Source organism: Halichoeres trimaculatus, unplaced genomic scaffold, assembly GCF_033239565.1.
Source record: "Halichoeres trimaculatus isolate MK-OKI-2021-1 unplaced genomic scaffold, fHalTri1.1 fHalTri1_scaffold_15, whole genome shotgun sequence".
Taxonomy (NCBI): Eukaryota; Metazoa; Chordata; class Actinopteri; order Labriformes; family Labridae; genus Halichoeres; species Halichoeres trimaculatus.
The window spans coordinates 25349413-25369642 of NW_027437193.1; the positions used below are offsets into that span (position 1 = coordinate 25349413).

At 41.0% G+C, this 20230-nt stretch overlaps 2 protein-coding genes across 2 annotated transcripts in view; one reads left to right on the plus strand and one right to left on the minus strand.

Annotated features, from left to right (window-relative positions):
- Window positions 1-267: 267 nt before the first annotated feature.
- On the minus strand, window positions 268-6783 carry LOC141804713 (Krueppel-like factor 9). Its single transcript, XM_074689316.1, has 2 exons — window positions 5967-6783; window positions 268-4358 (listed from the first exon to the last, which is right to left on the minus strand). The coding sequence occupies exons 1-2, from the start codon at window positions 6469-6471 to the stop codon at window positions 4120-4122; spliced, it is 744 nt and encodes a 247-aa protein (XP_074545417.1). The 5' UTR covers window positions 6472-6783; the 3' UTR covers window positions 268-4119.
- Window positions 6784-7225: 442 nt separating this feature from the next.
- The window catches only part of LOC141804879 (uncharacterized), a 57025-nt gene continuing 44020 nt past the window's right edge, over window positions 7226-20230 (plus strand). The window contains exons 1-25 of the mRNA XM_074689534.1: window positions 7226-7271; window positions 8271-8321; window positions 8443-8609; window positions 8696-8766; window positions 9012-9177; window positions 9395-9532; window positions 11248-11425; window positions 11513-11655; window positions 12132-12235; window positions 12518-12683; window positions 12853-13035; window positions 13149-13301; window positions 13804-13948; window positions 14200-14358; window positions 14488-14606; window positions 14685-14894; window positions 15800-15958; window positions 16066-16250; window positions 16329-16511; window positions 18576-18667; window positions 18854-19023; window positions 19171-19324; window positions 19481-19557; window positions 19640-19820; window positions 19897-20052. Coding sequence (XP_074545635.1) covers window positions 8604-8609; window positions 8696-8766; window positions 9012-9177; window positions 9395-9532; window positions 11248-11425; window positions 11513-11655; window positions 12132-12235; window positions 12518-12683; window positions 12853-13035; window positions 13149-13301; window positions 13804-13948; window positions 14200-14358; window positions 14488-14606; window positions 14685-14894; window positions 15800-15958; window positions 16066-16250; window positions 16329-16511; window positions 18576-18667; window positions 18854-19023; window positions 19171-19324; window positions 19481-19557; window positions 19640-19820; window positions 19897-20052 — 3298 coding nt within the window. The 5' untranslated portion in view covers window positions 7226-7271; window positions 8271-8321; window positions 8443-8603. The remainder of the gene's footprint in view (window positions 7272-8270; window positions 8322-8442; window positions 8610-8695; window positions 8767-9011; window positions 9178-9394; window positions 9533-11247; window positions 11426-11512; window positions 11656-12131; window positions 12236-12517; window positions 12684-12852; window positions 13036-13148; window positions 13302-13803; window positions 13949-14199; window positions 14359-14487; window positions 14607-14684; window positions 14895-15799; window positions 15959-16065; window positions 16251-16328; window positions 16512-18575; window positions 18668-18853; window positions 19024-19170; window positions 19325-19480; window positions 19558-19639; window positions 19821-19896; window positions 20053-20230) is intronic.

Consider the following 20230-nt stretch of genomic DNA (forward strand, 5'->3'; position numbering starts at 1 on the left):
AGATGCTCCTCCAGTTCAAGTGATCACAAATACAGAGTGATGTTCATAGCTGTTGTTAATGAGACACTCACACTTTTCACATGGCACTCATAGTTTAATTCCCATCCTGTTTTTATGTGTGTGTGTGTTGATAGCACAATCATGTTAGCCAGGGGCAGAAATGCAAACAAAACAATGAGACAAACAATCAACTTAAAATCTTTATTCTTAAAAAAAGCAATGGTATTCTCATGTCAAGCAAACAATGGAACCATTTAATATTAGTACTGTTCCATATCACAAAATGAGTTATGAAAGAATAATTAAACCACACAAATGATACACTTTTTTGGAATAAATTAATCAGAGTAACAAAAAGAAATAAAAACATGCTTGTACTTAGGTGTTGAACAGGAAATATTGAAAGTCAAATGCTCAAAAATTGAAGACACCTGAGAATATAAATATCAAAACAGCTTGTTGCAGCAAGTATTTAGTTCCACAGATCTTCCTCTTTACCTTAACTAAAGCTTTGATAAGAGGAGTTTTTAGAAATTACATTAATGTAAAAATTAGGCATCAATTTAAAAACATCCATTTCTGTACAATGTGCATATCTGAATTAGGGTGGTGACAAGAGAAATCATTGCAGTAATTTTCTTCTTTCTCGGCAAAATGCTCATCTGACATCAAACCACATTCAGTAATATGAACAAAAAGATTTGGACTGAGCTCTTGATGAAAGCCATCAGTGATATGACAGCTTTCAGATGTTTGTTTTTTTACTTTAATACCCATTTTAACCCTCCACCTGAACCCACGTTAAGATTTCTGAGTGCCAAAAACTCCTGATGGGCTGATTTCTCCAGTGGATCTTTCTGCTACTGTCTGATAAAAACAGATTTCATGGAGGCAGGGAGGAGGAAGCTCTGCTGCTACACAGGTAGTAGTGATCTTGCATATAAAGACATGAGGAAGAGAAGGATATACAACAGACCATCTAGGTGATAAAAACACATTTCTGAAATCCAAGGCTCAGTGGCTTTATATTTCTGAGAGACAGTATGGATGGATTCTGTACAGACACCGCAAACAAAACGAGTGAGGTATGTTCTTATTGTGATTTTATAGCTTTGAGACCCGGACAGAGTCGGTGTGAGGAGATGCTCTTGTCCATGAGAGGAGAAGAGAGAGTAAGTCCATTTGACAACGTAGAAAAACAAACGTGTGTCCCTTTTGTTAAGCAGTCCAAGCGTTCAGGGTTACTGCCAGCAGCAAGCCCAAAACCGTAAACAGATTGAACCTCTGAAGAAGCAATGTGTGTACAAACTTTCAAAGAACAGCTCCCAAAAAAAAAAAACTGACATCAACAGTGGAAAGGTTAATGTGGATGGTTTGACGGCTGGATGATGAAGACTTTCACCGAGATTTTAGTGTGGAGATAAATGACAATGTGGGAACACAAATTCAGCATTTTTCTTCAGAGAAAAAACATCAACAAACACAAATTCCACAATTAGAGCTGGCCTGGATAGCTAAGCAAACACTCAACAAAAAAAACAACAAAAAAAGGAAATAAAAAACAATGAGCCAGTTCTTTTATCGCCCTCTGAAGCACTTGGACAAAAAAGGCAGTTTTACAAACCATTGGTTATCAACACACTAGCAAAGTTCCACAGTGCTCGCTCGTAGAAGCATAGTAACAGTGCAAGCCGTTACACTATTCAGCAAAACACAACTGTAAGAAAAAAAGTGCTGCATTGCATAATGAGCATCTGTAATGAGCCCACCGCTGGGCGTAAATACCTATACAATGATTTGACTGTAAACATGGTGCAAAGTAGTTATGACATAGTTTAAGGCTTTGAGATTTTCCTGAAGAAGTGTTTTTCTCTGAGATAAAGGAACGTGTCCGTGACCTGGACAAACAGTGTGGAAACAGGAAGGAAAAAAGTCAAGCTCTCTACAATCAGACACCAACACTGTGTGCACGCAAATACAGTTCAAATATCTAAATGAACAGTTTTTTGGAGACGTGTGGATTATTGGACTTTTTGGCTGATGTTTGAATATTTTGGTAACACAGTTTCCAAGACAATGCCTGATCTAAAATGCTGCTAATTTTCCAACATATCCACAATAACACATCACAATGAACATGTCGACTTTAGAACAAGTGTAACACATAGCACATTTTATGACAGTTCGACTCAGAAGTGTCTGCCATCCTCGTGTTCATGCTGCTGGTTTATTTACACACCTACAGAGAAGTGAGACATTTTCTTTGATTGGTTTCACCTGTGCTATTGGAATACGTCTACCACAGTACGGCGTTCTGATGTTTCCTGAAGTTCCTTAATAGAATGTTTTTATACTATTTTTTTTCCTACACAACATGTGAGAGTTTTCTGTACAGTTTCTGTACCTGAAATCCCTGATCCTGAATTGTACTTGTCTGTCCTGATAATGAATGCTTTTATTCCGAAGGAAGCAAGCTGAAAGTCAAGCTTGAGTCTTTTTTCCCCCCAGACATATCTGATACCATTGCATACGCACTTCCTCCAGATCAGTTGGAAAAAAGGTAAATAAAAGCACATACACACCGACACTCACAGGCAATGCCATCCTATCAAGCATTTACTGTTACCCCTAATATAAGGACTACAATTCATCACAAGTATTAATTCTTCTGCTAGTAGCATTGCCATTTTTCTACATTGAAAGCTTAAAGCTTATATACATTTGCATCAGTATTAGACATAATACTACTGTGTATTATGTGTCAGCATTTCATTGATAAGAAGTGATCTAGACTTCGGCTTGCCGTGCAAACAGCTCTTCTACAGTGAAGTTTTGACTCACCTTCTGGCAAAATTTATATTTGATCTACAGTTAATACACAAAAAAAATATTAACAAATTGCATCATTGATGGTTACTAATGCAGTAAAGGAATGTATCACCACTAAAACTTCTATATGGAATCAGCAAAGCCTTAGAATAATAGTAAAAAAAAAAAAAAAAAAAGGTAAAAGACTTCTAGCCACTGCCTCGCTACCAATCATCACAACATTGTGCTACTCATGGTAAAGAAATGGTACTGAAGAGCACAACAACAATCTACGAACTGGACAAGAAAACGGGGCCGTTTTGGCTGATGATGAATGTGCAGACTATTATAGATAATGTGAAAAATCCCTGCAATTTGTGAAAGTGTTTCATGTCGAGATAGTGAGGTTTAATAGAGTTGGGCTTTTGTTTCTGAATAAAATCTGCTTTGAGATTCCTTATCCAATCAAATCCTGAGTGAAAAATGAAAAACAGGTATGTTGAAATGCAAAAACACATTTATTCTCATGCGATTTAGGCTGCCATAAACAGATAATGATGACAAACTACTTTCTGATATGTTTATAGTTTAAAAGAAGAGATTCTCTGTTGAGTCCCATGGTTGAACACTAGTTTTTACTCCATGTGGTTTTAGAGCCACGGGGAGTAGGTCATGTTGCAAATTAACAGGACTGCTTTATGGCATAAATGGTTTTTACAGATGTTTTTGCATCAATGTGATGTAGTACCTTAATCTGTCTTGTATTTAATGGATCAACCAAACATTTTACCGTGTGTGCATGTGAATTATAAAAGATTTCATCTGTCCATTTCCCATGTATCACATACAGGTTTCAAATGCTGCGTTCTGACATCTTTTTAGAATAAATGTGTGGCCATTTCAGACCAACTCTTTTCCCTGGTTCACAATGTAAACATTACACACCTGCTTTTAAACATATGTAACCAGTGCTGTAAAAAGAAGCAGAGAAATAGGTCCAAAGTTTACTTTCAGGAAATGATTTGTGGAATCTAAAAGCACATTTCATAGCAAATCACCTTGTCTTTCTGAACTGTTTTAATACCCAACCCTATTTGTGTTGAGCAGGTGGATAGTGGTCACATGACTCATTCATGTGGATGGAGAGATGAGGCTACATTCCCCTCACATCCAGATCTGTGTGTGTGTATGTGTTCTATGTGCACATTTGTGTGTTCAGCACAGTTATGCCAAATCCGAATCAATGGATCTGATTGTAGCTGGTTAATTTGGAACCACTGTGACCTTCTGTGCTCCGTGACTCAGACCATCCTAATGGTGCATGTTGATGCTGGAAGACGAGCCCTTGTTACGTCCCAACATGGAGGGCTGGAAGTCGGGGTGACGGCGCGCATGCTTGATCAGGTGGTCGCTACGCATGAAGCGCTTGTCGCACAGTGGGCAGAGGAAGCGCTTCTCTCCTGTGTGGGTGCGGGTGTGACGGGCGAGCTCATCAGAGCGAGCAAACTTCTTCTCACAATCTGGCCAGGTACACGGGAAGGGTCTCTCACCTGGTGTTTGGAGGCAGAGAGGGAAGGCAACTGTTACGCCCCAAATGAGTTGAACAACATAAAATATCATGTAATATAAAAGTTATTCATGTTCAGCTTTAGTCATGTGAATTTTTTGTAGTTCTGAAAACAAATTTTGAAAAGTTGTCCTCAAATAGCTGTTTTGAGTAAGCTGACCAAAAACAAAAAAATCCCCCACCTCAGTTTGATATCACACAAAAAAAACTGAAAACCAAGGTAGTTGTTTCATTTTATGAGCATAACAATTTAAATTTTATTACTTAAGTACCCCTATATGCAATTGATGAATAACTGCTAAACAGTGTTTTTTGTACACTACTCTGATACTCCAAAATTAATGCAGTCCTGTTTTTTCCCTAACGTGCAAAGGTAGCGTTTTTTTTTTTTTTTAAAACAAAACTAATAATGTGAAAAACTAAAGCAGGAAGCTTAATTTCCATGTGCTCACAGCACAAATCCATCCACTGTAATTTAATCTGAACACGTTAAGTGACCAGATGAGAAATAAATCTTCAACCTGGATTACTTTTATAGAGCATGGCAAAGACACCAAACGCTCATCTCTAGGTTGTTAAATACGTGACAAAACATATCCAGGATTTAGATGGTCCAGATTAGTCACCCTAAGCTACCACTAGCCTTAATCTCTGGCAGGCAACACGAGTAAAACCAGGATAAGCGAGTAGGATGCTCGGTGCCATTTTCAAGATCACAAAGCCAGGCCACGTTGTTGTTGCAGAACTCTCTGAGGGCGTTCCCACTACTGTTTCTTTCAGCCGTTTCCTGTCCCTAATCCGTTTGCGCCTGCTCAGTGACCCTGAACGGACCAATTCCCCTCATTCTGAGCAAAATCACATGCGCATTTTTAGTGGGTAGTAGAGCTCCGCCAACAGGTGGCTGTATCACCAACTACAAAACATGTATGGATTATTCCGCTCCACAGGCGTCACATCGCTGATTTTTACCACAAAATCACCCTTTAACACCAACACTTTAAAGCACAACAGCGTACAACACAAAAATAAGGCATATCAACCATTCTGCCGCGACTTCTCTAACATGTGTCAAGAAAGTACACTATACATATTTTTTTCTAGCTGGCAAACTTGTCGTACCCTCACAAAAACTTCACCAAAACACCGAGCATGAGCAGCTACCGCTAACATCAACAGAACTAGCTTCGACCGGCTATGAACTCATAGCTCCCGACGTTAAGGTTTCATCTTACGTTCATTTCATATGCAAATCCAGTCTGGAGGAAGACCTTCGTCACCGGTTTTAACGTCCAGCCCAGTTCTTTTGTTAGTTTACTTCTTTGTCAGAGCCTGAGAAGGGGAGTTTTTCTGTCTTTCTCTTTGTTTGACCACGTTATTGCACCTGGTAGGGGGTCGATGTGAAAACACAACTTTTTTTTTTATCCCCATAATATCTTATAGTCCTGAAAAGCACAAAGACAACACTTCCGATATTTATCAGATGTGGTGTAACAACAACATGGATGGGCGTGTTAGTCACTGACAAAGAAGAAACTGTGCCCACACTACAAGCTAGTTAGCTGTAGAAATCGATCTGTTGATGTCCTCGTACCTGTGTGTGTCCGGATGTGTGCCTTCAGGTGGGACGATTTCCCATAAACTCTGTCGCATCCGTCGAAAGTACACTGATGTCGCTTCACAGGGGAGCGCGGGGCCCCCACGCCTCCACCTCCTCCCCCTCTCAGCTGCTGCTGCTGTCCGGGCACCGGCGTGGCGGAGGGGGTCATGGTTGGGGTAGTTGGGTCGGACAACGTGGTGTAGCCGCTCTCCCCGCCGCACGAGGAGTTGCTGCTCTCCGAGTAGGCCGACATGGGGCGGAACTTACCGTGCAGGTCGGTGAGGATACCGGCCACCGCCATCATGTTCGCCCCCTCCAGCCTTAGCGTCTCGCGCACTTCCCTGTCCTCATTCGACCCATCGGGCTCCCCGGGGAGCAGGCCCACCGTGGCAGGCTGGCTGGCGGGGGCGACCGGGGTGGGTCTGTGCAGGACAGGGCCGCTGGATATCGACACCAGACACTCAGCGGCGAAATAATCAGATGAAGCAGTCAACGACATTATCTGCCTTGTTTTGTTTGCTTGAAAAAAATAACGACAAAAATCCACCAGGAGGGGCTAACGGTTGTCTGCTCCAGACCTCGTTTTCATCAAACTCGACGAAGCAACCGTTTCCAGCCAAGCCTTGTAACCGCCATATAGTGTGTCAGAAAATTACTAAGTAAATCAAAGTAAAAGGCACAAATTATAAAGATTGTGTGCTAAAAGTGTGTCAGTGTCCTCGGCCCCACATGTGTGCCTCTCACCGTCTGACGGTTCATTGTGTCTGAGCTCCGAGAAGCCGGTCAAACCTACGCCCCCTGGTCCGGACTGAAGTTGCGTTCATGTCCATCGTTCAAAATGGTTTTGCAGTGCTCATGAGCGCACATGGCTTTGAAAAATCCACTTGTACTAAATATTGACCATACCCATTGCCTCAGATGTTACTCCGGCAACGATTCGGTTTATTGAACGTTCAACTAACTGGCTCACATCACACATGAAAACTACATAAAAACCTACGGACGACATCATTTGATTCAAGTTGTGTACTAAGTGATTTTAAACTTACTCCAAGCCAGTTGGTTTTGATTACGGCGTGTCGTATATCTAAGGAAAGCTTCTTTTAGTCAATGTAAAGGCTACATTATTCCAATCGATTCCATGCTTCGACTGTAGAAAGTAGGTTGGCGTTTCTTTCTTCCATAGACGTTCTAAAATACTTTTTTCTTTATGTCATTGAATGCAGCGTCAACCACCAGCGCGCAGTCACTGACGTCGTAGCACGGGCGTGGACCACATCGGCGGGTGCATCGTGGAAAGTAGGTGGCAGGCAGCTTGGTAATGATGGGGGAAGGAGATGGGGATGAAAGGCGTGTTGGGTAAATTAGTCTGAGCTCAGTCGGAGGAAGAAAAATGTGGCTGGGGGCTTTTATGGGTATAACTGTACAACAAAGGGCCATAAAAGGCCCAGAAAGCCCCACTTTTCAGTTTTTCCCCCTTTTCCTCCCCCTTAGACTTCGGTTACACTAGAGGTCTCTCTTCTATCAGCATAACTGAGTCTTTCTTAAACTGTCATACTGACAGGGGGTATAAGAGTGTGGATTCTAAATTGTACCAAGATTGAGACAAACAAAGAAACAGAAACAATAGCCTTCATACTTTGTTTACAGGTTTTGGCATTCCACTAAAATACACCACGTCATTTATTTTGTCCATTATTCCATATCTTCAATGCAATTAAAATGTCATAATTAGACTTTCATATGCTGCCTGGATGTCATCCTTCAAACCATCTTTAAATTGACTTTTCCTTTCACTACTGACTGAAGGGAACTGGTTGCTGTCTCAGGTATTCACAAAAGCAGCAAGGAAAAAAAAAGGTCTACTTTGTGCGGCCTGATGCTAAGTGATTGGCTCAGTGTCTGTTTGTAGCTCCAGCTCTGAAGGTATTTCCTGATTGGTTGCAGTGAGCACTATGGGTCACTGTGGAAGCCCGCATACAAGCGTGGTCATTCAGTGGCCGTGAACACTGCTTGGTTTTCATCTCGCTTACATGTGGAGGCTCAGAGGCAGACAGACCTTTGGTGACTTGGGGTTGCTATGGCTATGAACTTGTTATTGCCCAGTTGTCTGCATGTTACACTGATTTTTCTGCTGCTGCTACATGGTGAGTTTATGTATTTTGCTGTTCTTCAAGTCTAGAAATGCAATGGTCTTTGAGTGATCAGCATGAGGAGCTGATAAGTTTTTACTCCTATAAAACTTATTTCTTTACTTTCTATTACTATCTCATGATGTTCAACTTATTTTCTGTGCAGTAGGTGATTGCTCTCAGTCAGAACCAAATCTCTGTAATTCAAGTTGTGCTGGTGAGATTTCAGTTAATTTCCATATATTTTCAATGCAAGTTACGTATTTAGTTTTCAAGATTAGCAGTGATGAAATGCCTCTTTCCTTGATCTCTTATAGGTATTCATTCAATTTCCACAGGTTTTTCCAGCTCTGACTTGTCTTTCCAAAAAGGGGTAAGGTACACCTACAGATATAAGACAACAATTACCACAGCACTTTATGGCTCCAGCGCTGGCAGGAATGGACTGGCTTTGGACTGTGTGGTTGATATTGATGTTGTTTCTGGGTGTCACCTCGTAATGCAGGTCAGCTTAAATAAACGTTTTTCAGAAAAATCCATGATACGTCTTTCTAATTGCTCATATAATGTATGCACATGCTTGTCCAACAGATTAGGAATCCACAGATAAAGCGACTATCTCCTCAAAAGGAGCACTCAGTGCAGCGTCTAAAGAGCTTGAGGTAATTAACAACAGATTTGATTTACATTTGGAAGCAAAGAAAAGGGACAGTTTTTCTTATCTCCTCAGCCATTTTCTAGACATGCATGGTGTCTTTTTCTGTTCTTTGTGTGCTGCGTCAAAAATCCAGATCATTTTGGAATGCTACAACTGTTTTTTCTTTGAATGTGATACCCAATTCAAACGTCCCACTTGTCTGTGTTCCTGGGTCTCAGGGGGGATTCATCTGGTGTTTTTATTTCCCAGGGATTCACTGGAGAGAACGCGCCTCAAGTTCTCCCTCCAGGGGGGGAAGGTCACGGCCCTCTGTCTCCAGGAGGGGGAGCAGGTGTGGGCCCTCAACATTAAGAGGGCTCTACTGAGCATGCTCCAGACCTCCCGCACCACCTCAAAACAGGAATTAGACAAGGAGGTGAGGGTTGATGAGTTTTCTGTTGTTAAATGCAGGCCCCATGCTGCAGCCTGAAGTCTTTTCAAAACAAAGCAAGTTCAAACAACTACTTCTTCAAGTCTGACAAATACCACCTCTAGCCCTGCAACACAACAATAACCATGTTTAATGTAAACAAGCTGTAATTTATTACTTTTACAGGGAATTATCTGACTTTTCTCTGATGATTCTTTCTCAGACAGATGTCTACGGGACATGCAACAGCAGGTATGAGAGGAGAGGATCTGTGCTGCTGAAGAGCAGGGATCTCAAACAGTGTCATCAGTCCAGATTGGCAAACTTCTGGCCTCATTCTGTACCTGTAGCTGAAGACACGGTGAGCTTACTTAATACTAATCTGTGTTGAAAGATTATATGTTAATTATGTTCCCAACTACTTTCCCTAAATATATCTATAATAATATGCTTCTGGTAAAATTAGTATTGATAAATAATCATACATTTATTATTTATGTGAACAACAGCATGTGGACAAAAAGCAATGATATCAAACATATAAAGAAGATGGTGGGTTACATTTTTACACCTTAAACTACAATGGGGATAATAAGTATTGAACATGTCAAGTTTTTTCTAATCACATTTATTTCCAAAGATGCAGTTTAAACAAATTTTCTAACAGACATTGGTATTAACTCAAATAATCCACACAAGAAAAGAAATCACAACCTTCAGGTCCATAAATAATAATTATGTGGAATTAAGTACGTTAACACAGGAAAAAAGTATTGAACGCGCTGAGACTCATCTAATACTTAGAGGAGAAGCCTTTGTTTGCAATGACAGCTTCCAGAAGCTTCTTACATATTTTAACTAATGGCCCACACTGCTCAGGTGTGATTTTAGCCCATTCCTCTGCACAGATTGTCTTTAAATCTGGAATATATTCTTTGGTGCCCTCTAGTGAACCCTTTTTTTATCTTCCACAAATGTTCAATTGGATTTAAGTCAGGTGATTGACCAGGCCATTCTAACAGATTGATTTCCTTTTTTTGAAACCATTTGAGAGTCAACTTTGCCGTGTGCTTTGGATTGTTGTCCTGCTGGAAGGTCCAGCCACGTCTCATCTTTATCATCCTGGTGAACGGCAGCAGATTCATGTCAAGAATTTCCCCATACATGGCTCCATTCATTGCTCTGTCAATTATATGAAGTTTGCCAATACCATGAGATGAAAAACAACCCCATGCCATGATGCTTCACCTCCACACTTCGCTGTTGGTTTAGTGTTTTTTGGGTGATGTGCAGTGCCATTTCTCCTCCAAACATGGTATGTAGTATGACAGCCCAAAAGTTTAATTTTGGTCTCATCTGATCAGACAACATTCTCCCAGTATTCTACAGGCTTGTCAAGATGCTGTTTAGCAAACTTTAAACCAGCTTCAACATGCCTTTTCTTGAGGAATGGAGTCTTGTGGACTGAGCGTCCATAGAGGCCATGGTGATGGAGTGCATTGCCTATTGTTTTCTCTGTAACAATTGCACCTGCTGCCTCCAAGTCTTTCTGGAGCACTTTCCTTGGCTCGGTGAGTACTCTTCTGACTATCTTTCTGACTCCCTGGTCAGAAATCTTGAAAGGAGCTCTTGTGCGTGGACTGTTGATGGTAAGGTGGTGCTTCTTCCACTTGTGAATAATGGCCCCAACGGTGCTGACTGGAATATTCAGGTGCTTTGATATAAGTCTGTAACCAGTTCCATTCCGATGCTGAGCAACAATCAGGTTGTGAATGTCTTCAGAGAGCTCTTTGCCTTTACCCATCATGAGGTGTGCCATATTTAACTGCTTGGTGAAACAACGACCTTTTTTATAGGACCATCAATTTGCTCTAGCCCAGCTGATTTGCACTAATTGGAAGTTCAAGTAATAATTACTGACAGATTTCAGGTGGCATGGTGCATTTCCTTGCCAAAGTATACAGCCTTTCCATGGTGTGTTCAATACTTTTTTCCTGTGTTATCGAACTTAATTCCACATAATCATTATGGACATTATCTTTCTTTTGTATGGTTACTATAATCCTGTTTTGCTAGATGCTGCAACCAGAGCTGCACTGTGTTCAGAGGTCTGGAGCCACAGTTATTGAAGAGGTCAACTGCACTGAAACCCTGTCTATGGCAACATGGTCCAGCTCTCCTGGGCTGGTAAAGACCCAAACATCGTCCACCCTGCTCCTATTAAGAGCACAACCAGGGACATCTCCTGACGCAGGTCAAGAATCTTTTTAACACAAATGTAGTTCAAAAATTGTTCATCACAGACACGTGCAACAATCTGCTCTGCTAATTGCTCGTGCAGGTAGTGTAGGTCCTGGAGTGCCCACTGACTTGCAGTTTGAAGATGAGGAGGCTTCCAGGCAAGGAAAAACCAGAGCATCAACACCACTACGAGCCAGCCAGACTGTCAGGATGTTATGTAGCCCCACCTCAGACCCACAACAGGTAAGTCAGAACAAGATCCAGATTTAAACTGCATTAATCTGCGATAAAAAGAAGATTGAATAACTCTTTCATGTCTTGTAGTAGACCTTATGTGCTGCATTATGAATCACTTTCAGGTAGCCAGCACCCTGCCAGACCACTGTTAGCTTATTTGTGTTTCTAATTTATAGCTTAACTTACTCTGAAGCTTTGCTGTGCATGAGCCAAACATTTTAATGCTTTCCCTACACAGGAGGTCCGCTCATCATAGCCTGTTTACATCGGAGAGGGGTTCAAAGGAGGCTGTTACAGCTAGAGCCAGACGCACTTTGAGGTTTAATTAGTGTGTGGGATCAAGTGATTGATGAGATGAAAAGTGTGTTCTCAGTTCTGCAGGAAGCAATTAAATCTAGATGAGCAGAAATTGTTTTGTGCAATTAAACACTGAATTTCTTTTGTGATAATTACAATGTAAGTCTTGGATTTCGTGCCATCAGGTATCCCAAATGTTCCTCCAACTGGCTTTCCAGCTGAGAGATCTGACTGTTCCTCAGCTCAAGATACTTTGGCAAGAAGCCTCTTTCAAGTGTCGCAATGACTGGTCAGTGTTTTTTCTGTGTTTCTTCACTGTGAATTCACTGGGGGCTGGGTTCAGTGTGTTCACTGTTTATGATGCACTCAGCATAATTCATACAATAGCACAAGAGTTATAAGTTTAGATTTTTATTTTTCATGCCAAATTTTACAATGTAAAGTAAACAAATAGTATTTACCATACAGTAAATAGAGCATTTTTTCCTCTTCCTTAGCTTGCATTGATATTTGTTACAGGGTATTGCCATGTTTGTTTGTGTTATGCAATGTCAAATAACTGTGTGCACAGGCAGCCTTTGTTGGACGCATTACCAGCTTGTGGATCTGAAAACTGCATCCTGCTACTAACTGACCTCATGATGAAAAAAGAGCTGGAGGAAGAACAGGCTCATGCGTTCCTCACCACCATCGCCCTCATCCCTCATCCATCACCACAGATCATCAACTCCATCAATGTAGGCACCTCAGGGTGACATTAATGATGATCCAAAACTCACATCAAAGCTTTTTTTTCTGTTTTCACTCCTAAGATACAGAAAAAGCAATTCTGTGTCAGTACAGCTACAGACCATTATTGACCCAGACGTTCACCACATACTGTATCTCTGTATCTCCCCATGTTAGGTCTTACTGCAAGTCCCAGAGCTGCAGTCCAAGGCGCTGTTATCTGGATCAGCCCTGGTCTATCAACTGTGCCAAAAGTCTCACACCCCTTGCAGTGACCTTCCTGAGGTGCAGACCTTCATGAAAGAGCTTGAGGCTATGATAAAAGATGGCTGTGACAGAGAGAAACTCTCTCAAGACAAGGTGCCTAAACTAAACCTTATGATTTGATTTGGTTGTCCTAAGCATGGGTGTTTCAACAATGTTGTATGAGACTGTGAAACTTGTATTTTTTCATACACTCTGTCTTCCTGTAGCTGTTTTATGCACTGAAATCAGTGGGAAACCTCGGACTCTCTGCTCCAGTCTTCATCCCTCTGATGAACTGCGTCATAAGGAGCCGCTCAGCTTCACTGGAGCTGAGACTTGCTGCCATCCAGGCCTTCAGACGCTTTCCTTGCTCAGCTGATGTGAGTTGATTCCTTAACACCAAAAGAGAAAGGGTGTTTTTATAGTCTTTGGTGTATTTTTGTTTTTGTTTTGTCATGTAGCATGTAAAAAGTCCTAAAAAGTGTAGCAAAACACTTAAAAAACAACAACTTCGGGCTATTGATCAGAAACAGCAAAAAAATGAAGACAAAAAAGTCAAAATTTACCAGAGGAAAGGAAAAAAATCTGGTGCACTGGCCAACTTCCAGAGAGACAAAAAAAATTTGCTTGAGAAAAGTTTTTCTCTCTGGGAGTTGTCCAATGTGCATGGATTTTTCTTTTTCTTCTGGTAAATATAGGCTCATATTGACAAAATATGATTTAAAATATATATTCTGACAGAACGTCACTGAAATGTAAATAAAAGTCTTCAAAGAAAAAGCTAGACCGCCAAATAGGATGATAATTGATTCATGATGAGCTGAGGTGATGAGGTGAGTGACAGTGGAGCAGCAGTGACTGACAGCAGTTTCCTCCTCCCAGAGAAATGTGCTGTTGCAGCTGTACCGCTCCTCCCAGGAGGATCCGGAGGTCAGAATCGCTGCATACCAGCAACTCCTGCGTTGCCCTGATGAGGATGTGTTTGAAGTGGTGAAGACGACGCTGAGGAACGAGAACTCCAGCCAAGGTTTAATGAAAACCTCTGTGGTTTGTTGTGGTGACTCCCATCACAGCATTTAAAAAAGACTGATGTGTTAAATACTTTTCATAGATATGGAGTTTTAGACTGTTCACGCATAGATCAGGTAACTACATTCAGAGTACAACAGATGTGACATTATCTAGGTCTACATTTGTGGGATTCTTAAATTTATCAATATCATAAATTGTTTGCTTGTGTGTCCATGTATTTGACCTTTTGTTGTTCTTTTCCTGTAGTGGGTTCGTACGTGTGGAGTCATCTCACTAATGTCCTAAAGAGTGAGGACCCCATGAAACAGGCCCTGATAGAGTCCCTACCAGATGACATCATCACCAGAGACTTTGAGGCTGAGTTTATGAAGTATTCCTCCTTCTCCGACTACACGGTTTCATCAGGTAATGATTTCCTTTACCGCTTCAAATAAAAAAACAGATCAATCCTTCATCAAAGTTTCTGGATGAAGAAAGTACAGCATTAGGAAGAATGTGACGTTTGCTCTGATTTTGTTTCTTTTTATGTTTCAGACATGGGAATTACAAATGTGGAAGCGTCTTTGATTTTCTCCCCTAAATCATTTCTGCCAAGATCTGCTACTGCAAACCTGACGGTTTATTTCCACGGAAGAGCCCACAACCTTCTGGAGGCAAGTCACTTTATTTACAGTTTCATTTTAACTTTAAGTATTAAAAACTTTTCTAATGCATGTGTTTGTCCAAAAAAGGTGGACCTTCATGTTGAAAACGCTGAGCCTGTTTTGAAGAAGATGTTTGGCCTTCATACCCCAGACTCTGGTGAAGAGACAGTGGGTCAAAGTCACAAACAGTCCAAAGAGGAGGTGAGGACAAGGAGGAAAGCAGGAGACGTCCATGAAGGAGAGAAAGAAACGTGTTTGTCCAGCACTGCAAACTATCTGGACCAGGCCAGAGCCATGGTGAGGTCTTTGTTTCAGGACAGTCTTACTGACTGGGCTGAGGTCTGGGGGGGCAGGGGTTGCTTAGGGCAGCAGGTTAAACATGTAAGCTCGGCCATGCGTACGACAGATGGGGATTAGTTTGAATTACATTTTGGATGGTAGCCTCTTAGTCTGTGCCTGAACTATGCACAGTGCATGTCAGTGAATAAGTTAAATGTGGTACACGTGTGATTTACTATTGATTTTCCTGCACAGATAGTTCAAGTAAGAGCTCAAACTGAGGTCCTCAAACAGCTTTCCTTTGTCTTTGACCAACGGTCCAAAACACAAAGACAAAACAGACTGAGAGACAAAGAGAGGCTTAAGGATCTCACGTTTAAGAAGACAGTATCTCTAAATGGTATCAGTGTTTGGATGACAATCATTTTAACTTTAGAGCCCAGATTAAACACAAGATGTGCACATTTCAAGCCTCGTCATGGTTTATAATGTGTTTCAGTCGTTTCTTTTGATAATGAAGCCAGAGTTTAATACTGGCAGATGGCTGATAACTAGTCTAAGAAGTCCAACATATTGTGTTATTTGTTCCTATTGAGTATTTCACTGTCTTTATATTTGTAGAACTTCTTTCTTTTCATTCTGTTTTATTTTTATTATTCTGCACCAAAGTACTAAGACAACATTGATGTTTAAAGCTAATATGCTAGCAGCCTTATGCTGATGACCACAGCAGCATTTGGGATGCTCTGACTGTTGGTTTTATCAGAACATATGAATAAATATCAATGTGTTTACCCTTTTACTCAGACAAAACAGAAAAAAGAAGAAAAGAAAACATTTTAGAATGGGGGTTGAATAAACTGTCAAGTTATACAAAAGTTTACATCGCTTTCTTTACCACATTGTTTCTCTTTTTGTTTCAGCTGTTTGGCAAAAGGAGAATGGAGGAGAAGAGGCTGAAGTGTTGGTTTGGTGTGAAGGTGTTTGGAAATGAGCTCAACGTGTTTACATGTGAAGATCTCCACAATCAGCTGAACCAGCTGTCTCTGACCGCTGCAGGACTGGTCGTCAAACTGCTCAAGGTATGAAGAAAGTACACCGTTTCATCAGTCATCATGTTTGTCTGGCCGTCACACTTTTGATCACACTGTCTCTATTTTCAACTTGAGGCCTTTCCTCTGTCTTGCAGGGTCAGGAGGTCCAGCTGAACCACAGAGCCGTGCTGATGACAGACGAGCTGGTTTTACCGTCTCTGTCAGGTTTGCCCTTCAGACTGGGCGTCAACATGACTTCGCTGCTTGCACTAAATCTGAAAGGCAACATCAACTACAGAGATTTGTCCCACTTCTCCCTGACTGGACACATCAAACCAAAGTACTCACTTATGTCCACGCATCAGAAGGCCTTCACCTAGAGTTTATGTGGACTGTAACCAGTGTCTCTGTTTTCCAGTGCCCACGTTGGGCTGTCTGCGAGGATGGGGGTGGACGGGGCTCTGGGTCAGGCTGCAGTGGACTGGGTTGCTGAGCTGAGGAGCTCCACCAGCCTGGACGGCAGTGTGCAGCTGCAGGAAGGACGAGATCTCAGAGTCACACTCAACACACCTGAGGACATAATGGACATAATCTCAGTCAGGTTAGTGTGCAGGTTTTTACACCACGATTATTTTAGGTTTTGTGAGGAATGGAAAGAGGGTCAGTTTTTGTTTAAAGAAAGGGAAAGTACAGATGTAACAAATAGTGAGTTAAATGTGTTTTTAACTTTTAGATTAGAGACGATTAAAGTTGTAATGTATACTTAGTGAAGTGTGTAAAAGGGGTTGGTTGTTAGTTAACAAAAGTGCCAGCATAAAATTTAATACAGAGTTTTTTAATGGATGTTTAAAAAATTAGGTAAAGTTTAGTCATTGGGTTCGAGTATAATGTTATAATGTAATGTCATGTTAGTTAGAGATGTAATATAGGGCTAGTTAACCATGTTATCAGGAGTTAGCTGGTGTGTGTGGTAAAAAAAGGGGTAAGAACTGAACAAAGTGCCAGTTAAAGATTTGGGTGTAATGAAGGTGTATGTATAGGTAAATTGAGGGTGTATTATAGGTTTAATGTGTGATTTGTGTCTAGAAAAAGATAAAAACTGAGATGAAATGTGAGATATTTATTAACTCTCTTTGACAAAATCCACAAAAATTGCTTTGTCCCTGTGTTTATAATGTATTATATGTGTCACATTTGACACACTGAGCAGTTTTGGAAATTTTTTAGCACATTTTCACTAAACAAAAATCATGTTTTAAAATATGAGTAATGATGAAGATATTATTCTCAATTAAACTTTTTGAAAATTGGCGTGATTTTCTGATTTAAAAAAAATGTGTGTGGATGATTTCACGAGTGCAGCCATTTTGAAAAGGGTCAAAATACAACTTCATCTGCCTGTAGTTAAACGATAATACTCAAGGGGGTAAAATACTTTATATACAGACCTGATCAAAATCTCAAGACCAGTTGAAAAATTGCTAGAATATGCATTTTGCACATTTGGATCTTAATGAGGTTTTAGGTAGAGCTACAATATTAAAAAGCAAGAAGGAGGAATGTGACAAAAACATTTGGAACTTGTTATTAAAAAAAAAAAGAAATAGGTTGTTTTTCACCTGATCAAAAGTTTAAGACCACAGGCTATTAAAGCCAAAATCTGCTCAAAATGTTCATTTTCTGTCAGACATTCACACGGTCATGCCCTCCTGACGGCTAAAACTAACAAGCTGTCTCTTCTTGAACGTGGTCGGATCGTCGAGCTGCATAAGCAAGGCCTCACGCAGCGTGTCATTGCTGCTGAGGTTGGACGCAGTAAGACAGTCATTCTACATTTTTTTAAAAAGATCCTGAGCATTATGGGACAAAAAAGTCGAGTGGTAGACCCAAAAATTTACACCTGCGCTGAGCCGGAGGATCTGATTGGCTGTTCGTCCTGGACCCACATTTAGGCCCTTACTGGTGCCGACTGCAGTGCAATAACCATCAGACGACATCTGCAGGGAAAGGGTTTTAAAAATTCAAATTCAATGACAAACACATTTTTGAAGTGATTAACAAGACAGTGGAGCTACTCATCACTGAGTCCTACAGAGGAAAACTTTTGTTCTGGTTTGGAGAGTTTTTGGTGATTTTTTGAACGATGGTCTTAAACTTTTGATCAGCTGATAAACAGACCATTTCAGTTTACTTCTTGTTTCCAATAAATTACTTTTTCAAAGTGCTTTTTGTCACACTCCCCCTTCTTGCTTTTGCATATTGTAGCTCTACTTAAAACCTCATTAAGATCCAAGTGTGCAAAAGGTTAACTCCAGCAAATTTTCAACAGGTCTTAAGATGTTGATCATATTTACATTTTCTGAACAGGTTTTTAAGGAAACCATTTATTATGCTGTAAAAATCATGTATCAAATATGATACATTTGGCGCCATAGTTTTAAGTTCAAGGTTTAACAAAGGTTTTCTCAGTGTTTGTAAAGAGTTATATAAAAAGGTCTGGGTTTGATGAGGCTGTAAAAATGATCTCCCCTGGCAACTTTCTCTTTTGTTCAGACACAAAAACAAGGGAGGAGGTAAGCTAGGGGCTAAAGGCTAACATCATTTTATCATATAACTGTTTTCAACATTTATAGTAAAGACAGTGTGTGATGTTTGTGTTAATCAGCTCTAAAGTGTTTAAGCTTAGCGGAGACCTCAGAGAGGAGATCAAGGGGCCTAAGAGCCGTGTCCAGAAGACCACCTGCACACCAAAAACATGTAAGTGGTCACCTTTACCATAACTTGAAATAAACTTTTACCATTCTCTATTTTATCACACATAGAAACAAATACTGCTGTTACATTATTTTATATTTTCCAGGCTTGTTGGAAACTCAGTAATCACACATAAAAACATCTAAGGGACAAATCATTCATCAAACACTGATCTCTCCCTCTTCACAGGGTCTAAGATGATTGGTTGGCAGCTGTGCTCCAATGCCTCCTACCCGCTACTTGGCGCGGGTGTTTCATTTCCCCCTCCAGGACCAGTTCACTTCTCTCTGAGGCTACTAAAGCTAGACAGAGGACTGCATTACTATCTGCTGGAGGCTGCCTACTCGCTGTTCCCTCAGGTTCAAAGAGGCACAAAGTATCACTGTCAATCTTCATAATGATCCTCTGATTTATTTCATCAGATTTCCATGAACGTGATGCTGTGCAAACAATACTTGTGTGATCTTTTATCCAGTATCCTAAAGTGTTCAAACTCAATATTTCAGAAGCACACCTGGTTTCCCAGAGAGGCCTCCCTCCACCTCCTTCTGGCTACACCCCAGTCCTCAATCCCCAGGGACATGTCTCTGGACCTGGCTTTCAACCCTCACAGACTTCTGCTGAGACTCACTCATCCACTGAAAACTATCCTTGTGCAAGGTTTGTCAGGGGCAGGGACGTATTCAAGGGTCGTTTCCTAAACAGTGACCCCTCCCTGTCCAAAGGGGAGGCTTTGGACGTTAACCTTCCACATGGGTCCCATAATAATTCATCCAAAGAGTCATTTGTCCTCTAACCTTGTGTTGTGTTTTCCAGGTCAGTTTGAACAAGAGAGAAAACTGAAGAAAGGAAAGCTGGAGCTGTTGATAGATGGCATCCATTACTATATCATGGTAAAAACTTGCATTTGGAGGAAAATTTTCCTGATAAATACATTCCTGGCCATTAAAATTGTTAATTGGAGTACATCTCTAGGGTTTGGTTGACTCTCAGACCCTTCTGACAGAGCAGAGAACTCGCTATCACCTTGAAGCCAAAATGGCTGCTGATGGACATCCCATTATCCTCTCTGCTAATGTCACTCGTGGACTGGGCAGTAAGACCAGCTTCTCTGCGTCTGTGAAGAACGTGTTCAGAGAGACTGCGTCACTGTCAGGTACCCATCATACATTAGACATTACTGTGCAGTTAGTTGTATTCAGTGTTCACACGCGGCTGTCTTTCATCGTCAGTGGCTCTGGAGCGCAGGAGGGACAGCAGCAGCAGACAGTACTCTGTAGAGGCCGAACTCCTGTTGCCAGGCGTGGTTGGCACCAGGATGCTTGGACTGATGGAGCAGAAGGGCCCACTGTGGAGCTCTGCGCTCAGGCTCAAATATGGTCTTGGAGGTGAGTCATTAAATAGTGTGCAGCATAAAGGTCTCTGAGAATTTTTAAAAATTAGGATTAGCCTTCAAGTTATTTCAATGACAGAAGTCATATGCTTTCATAAGCTCTACATACTGAGGTATACAGTTTCTACAGTTCTACATTTTCATTTAACAGGTGCTTGAACAACAAAAGCAAG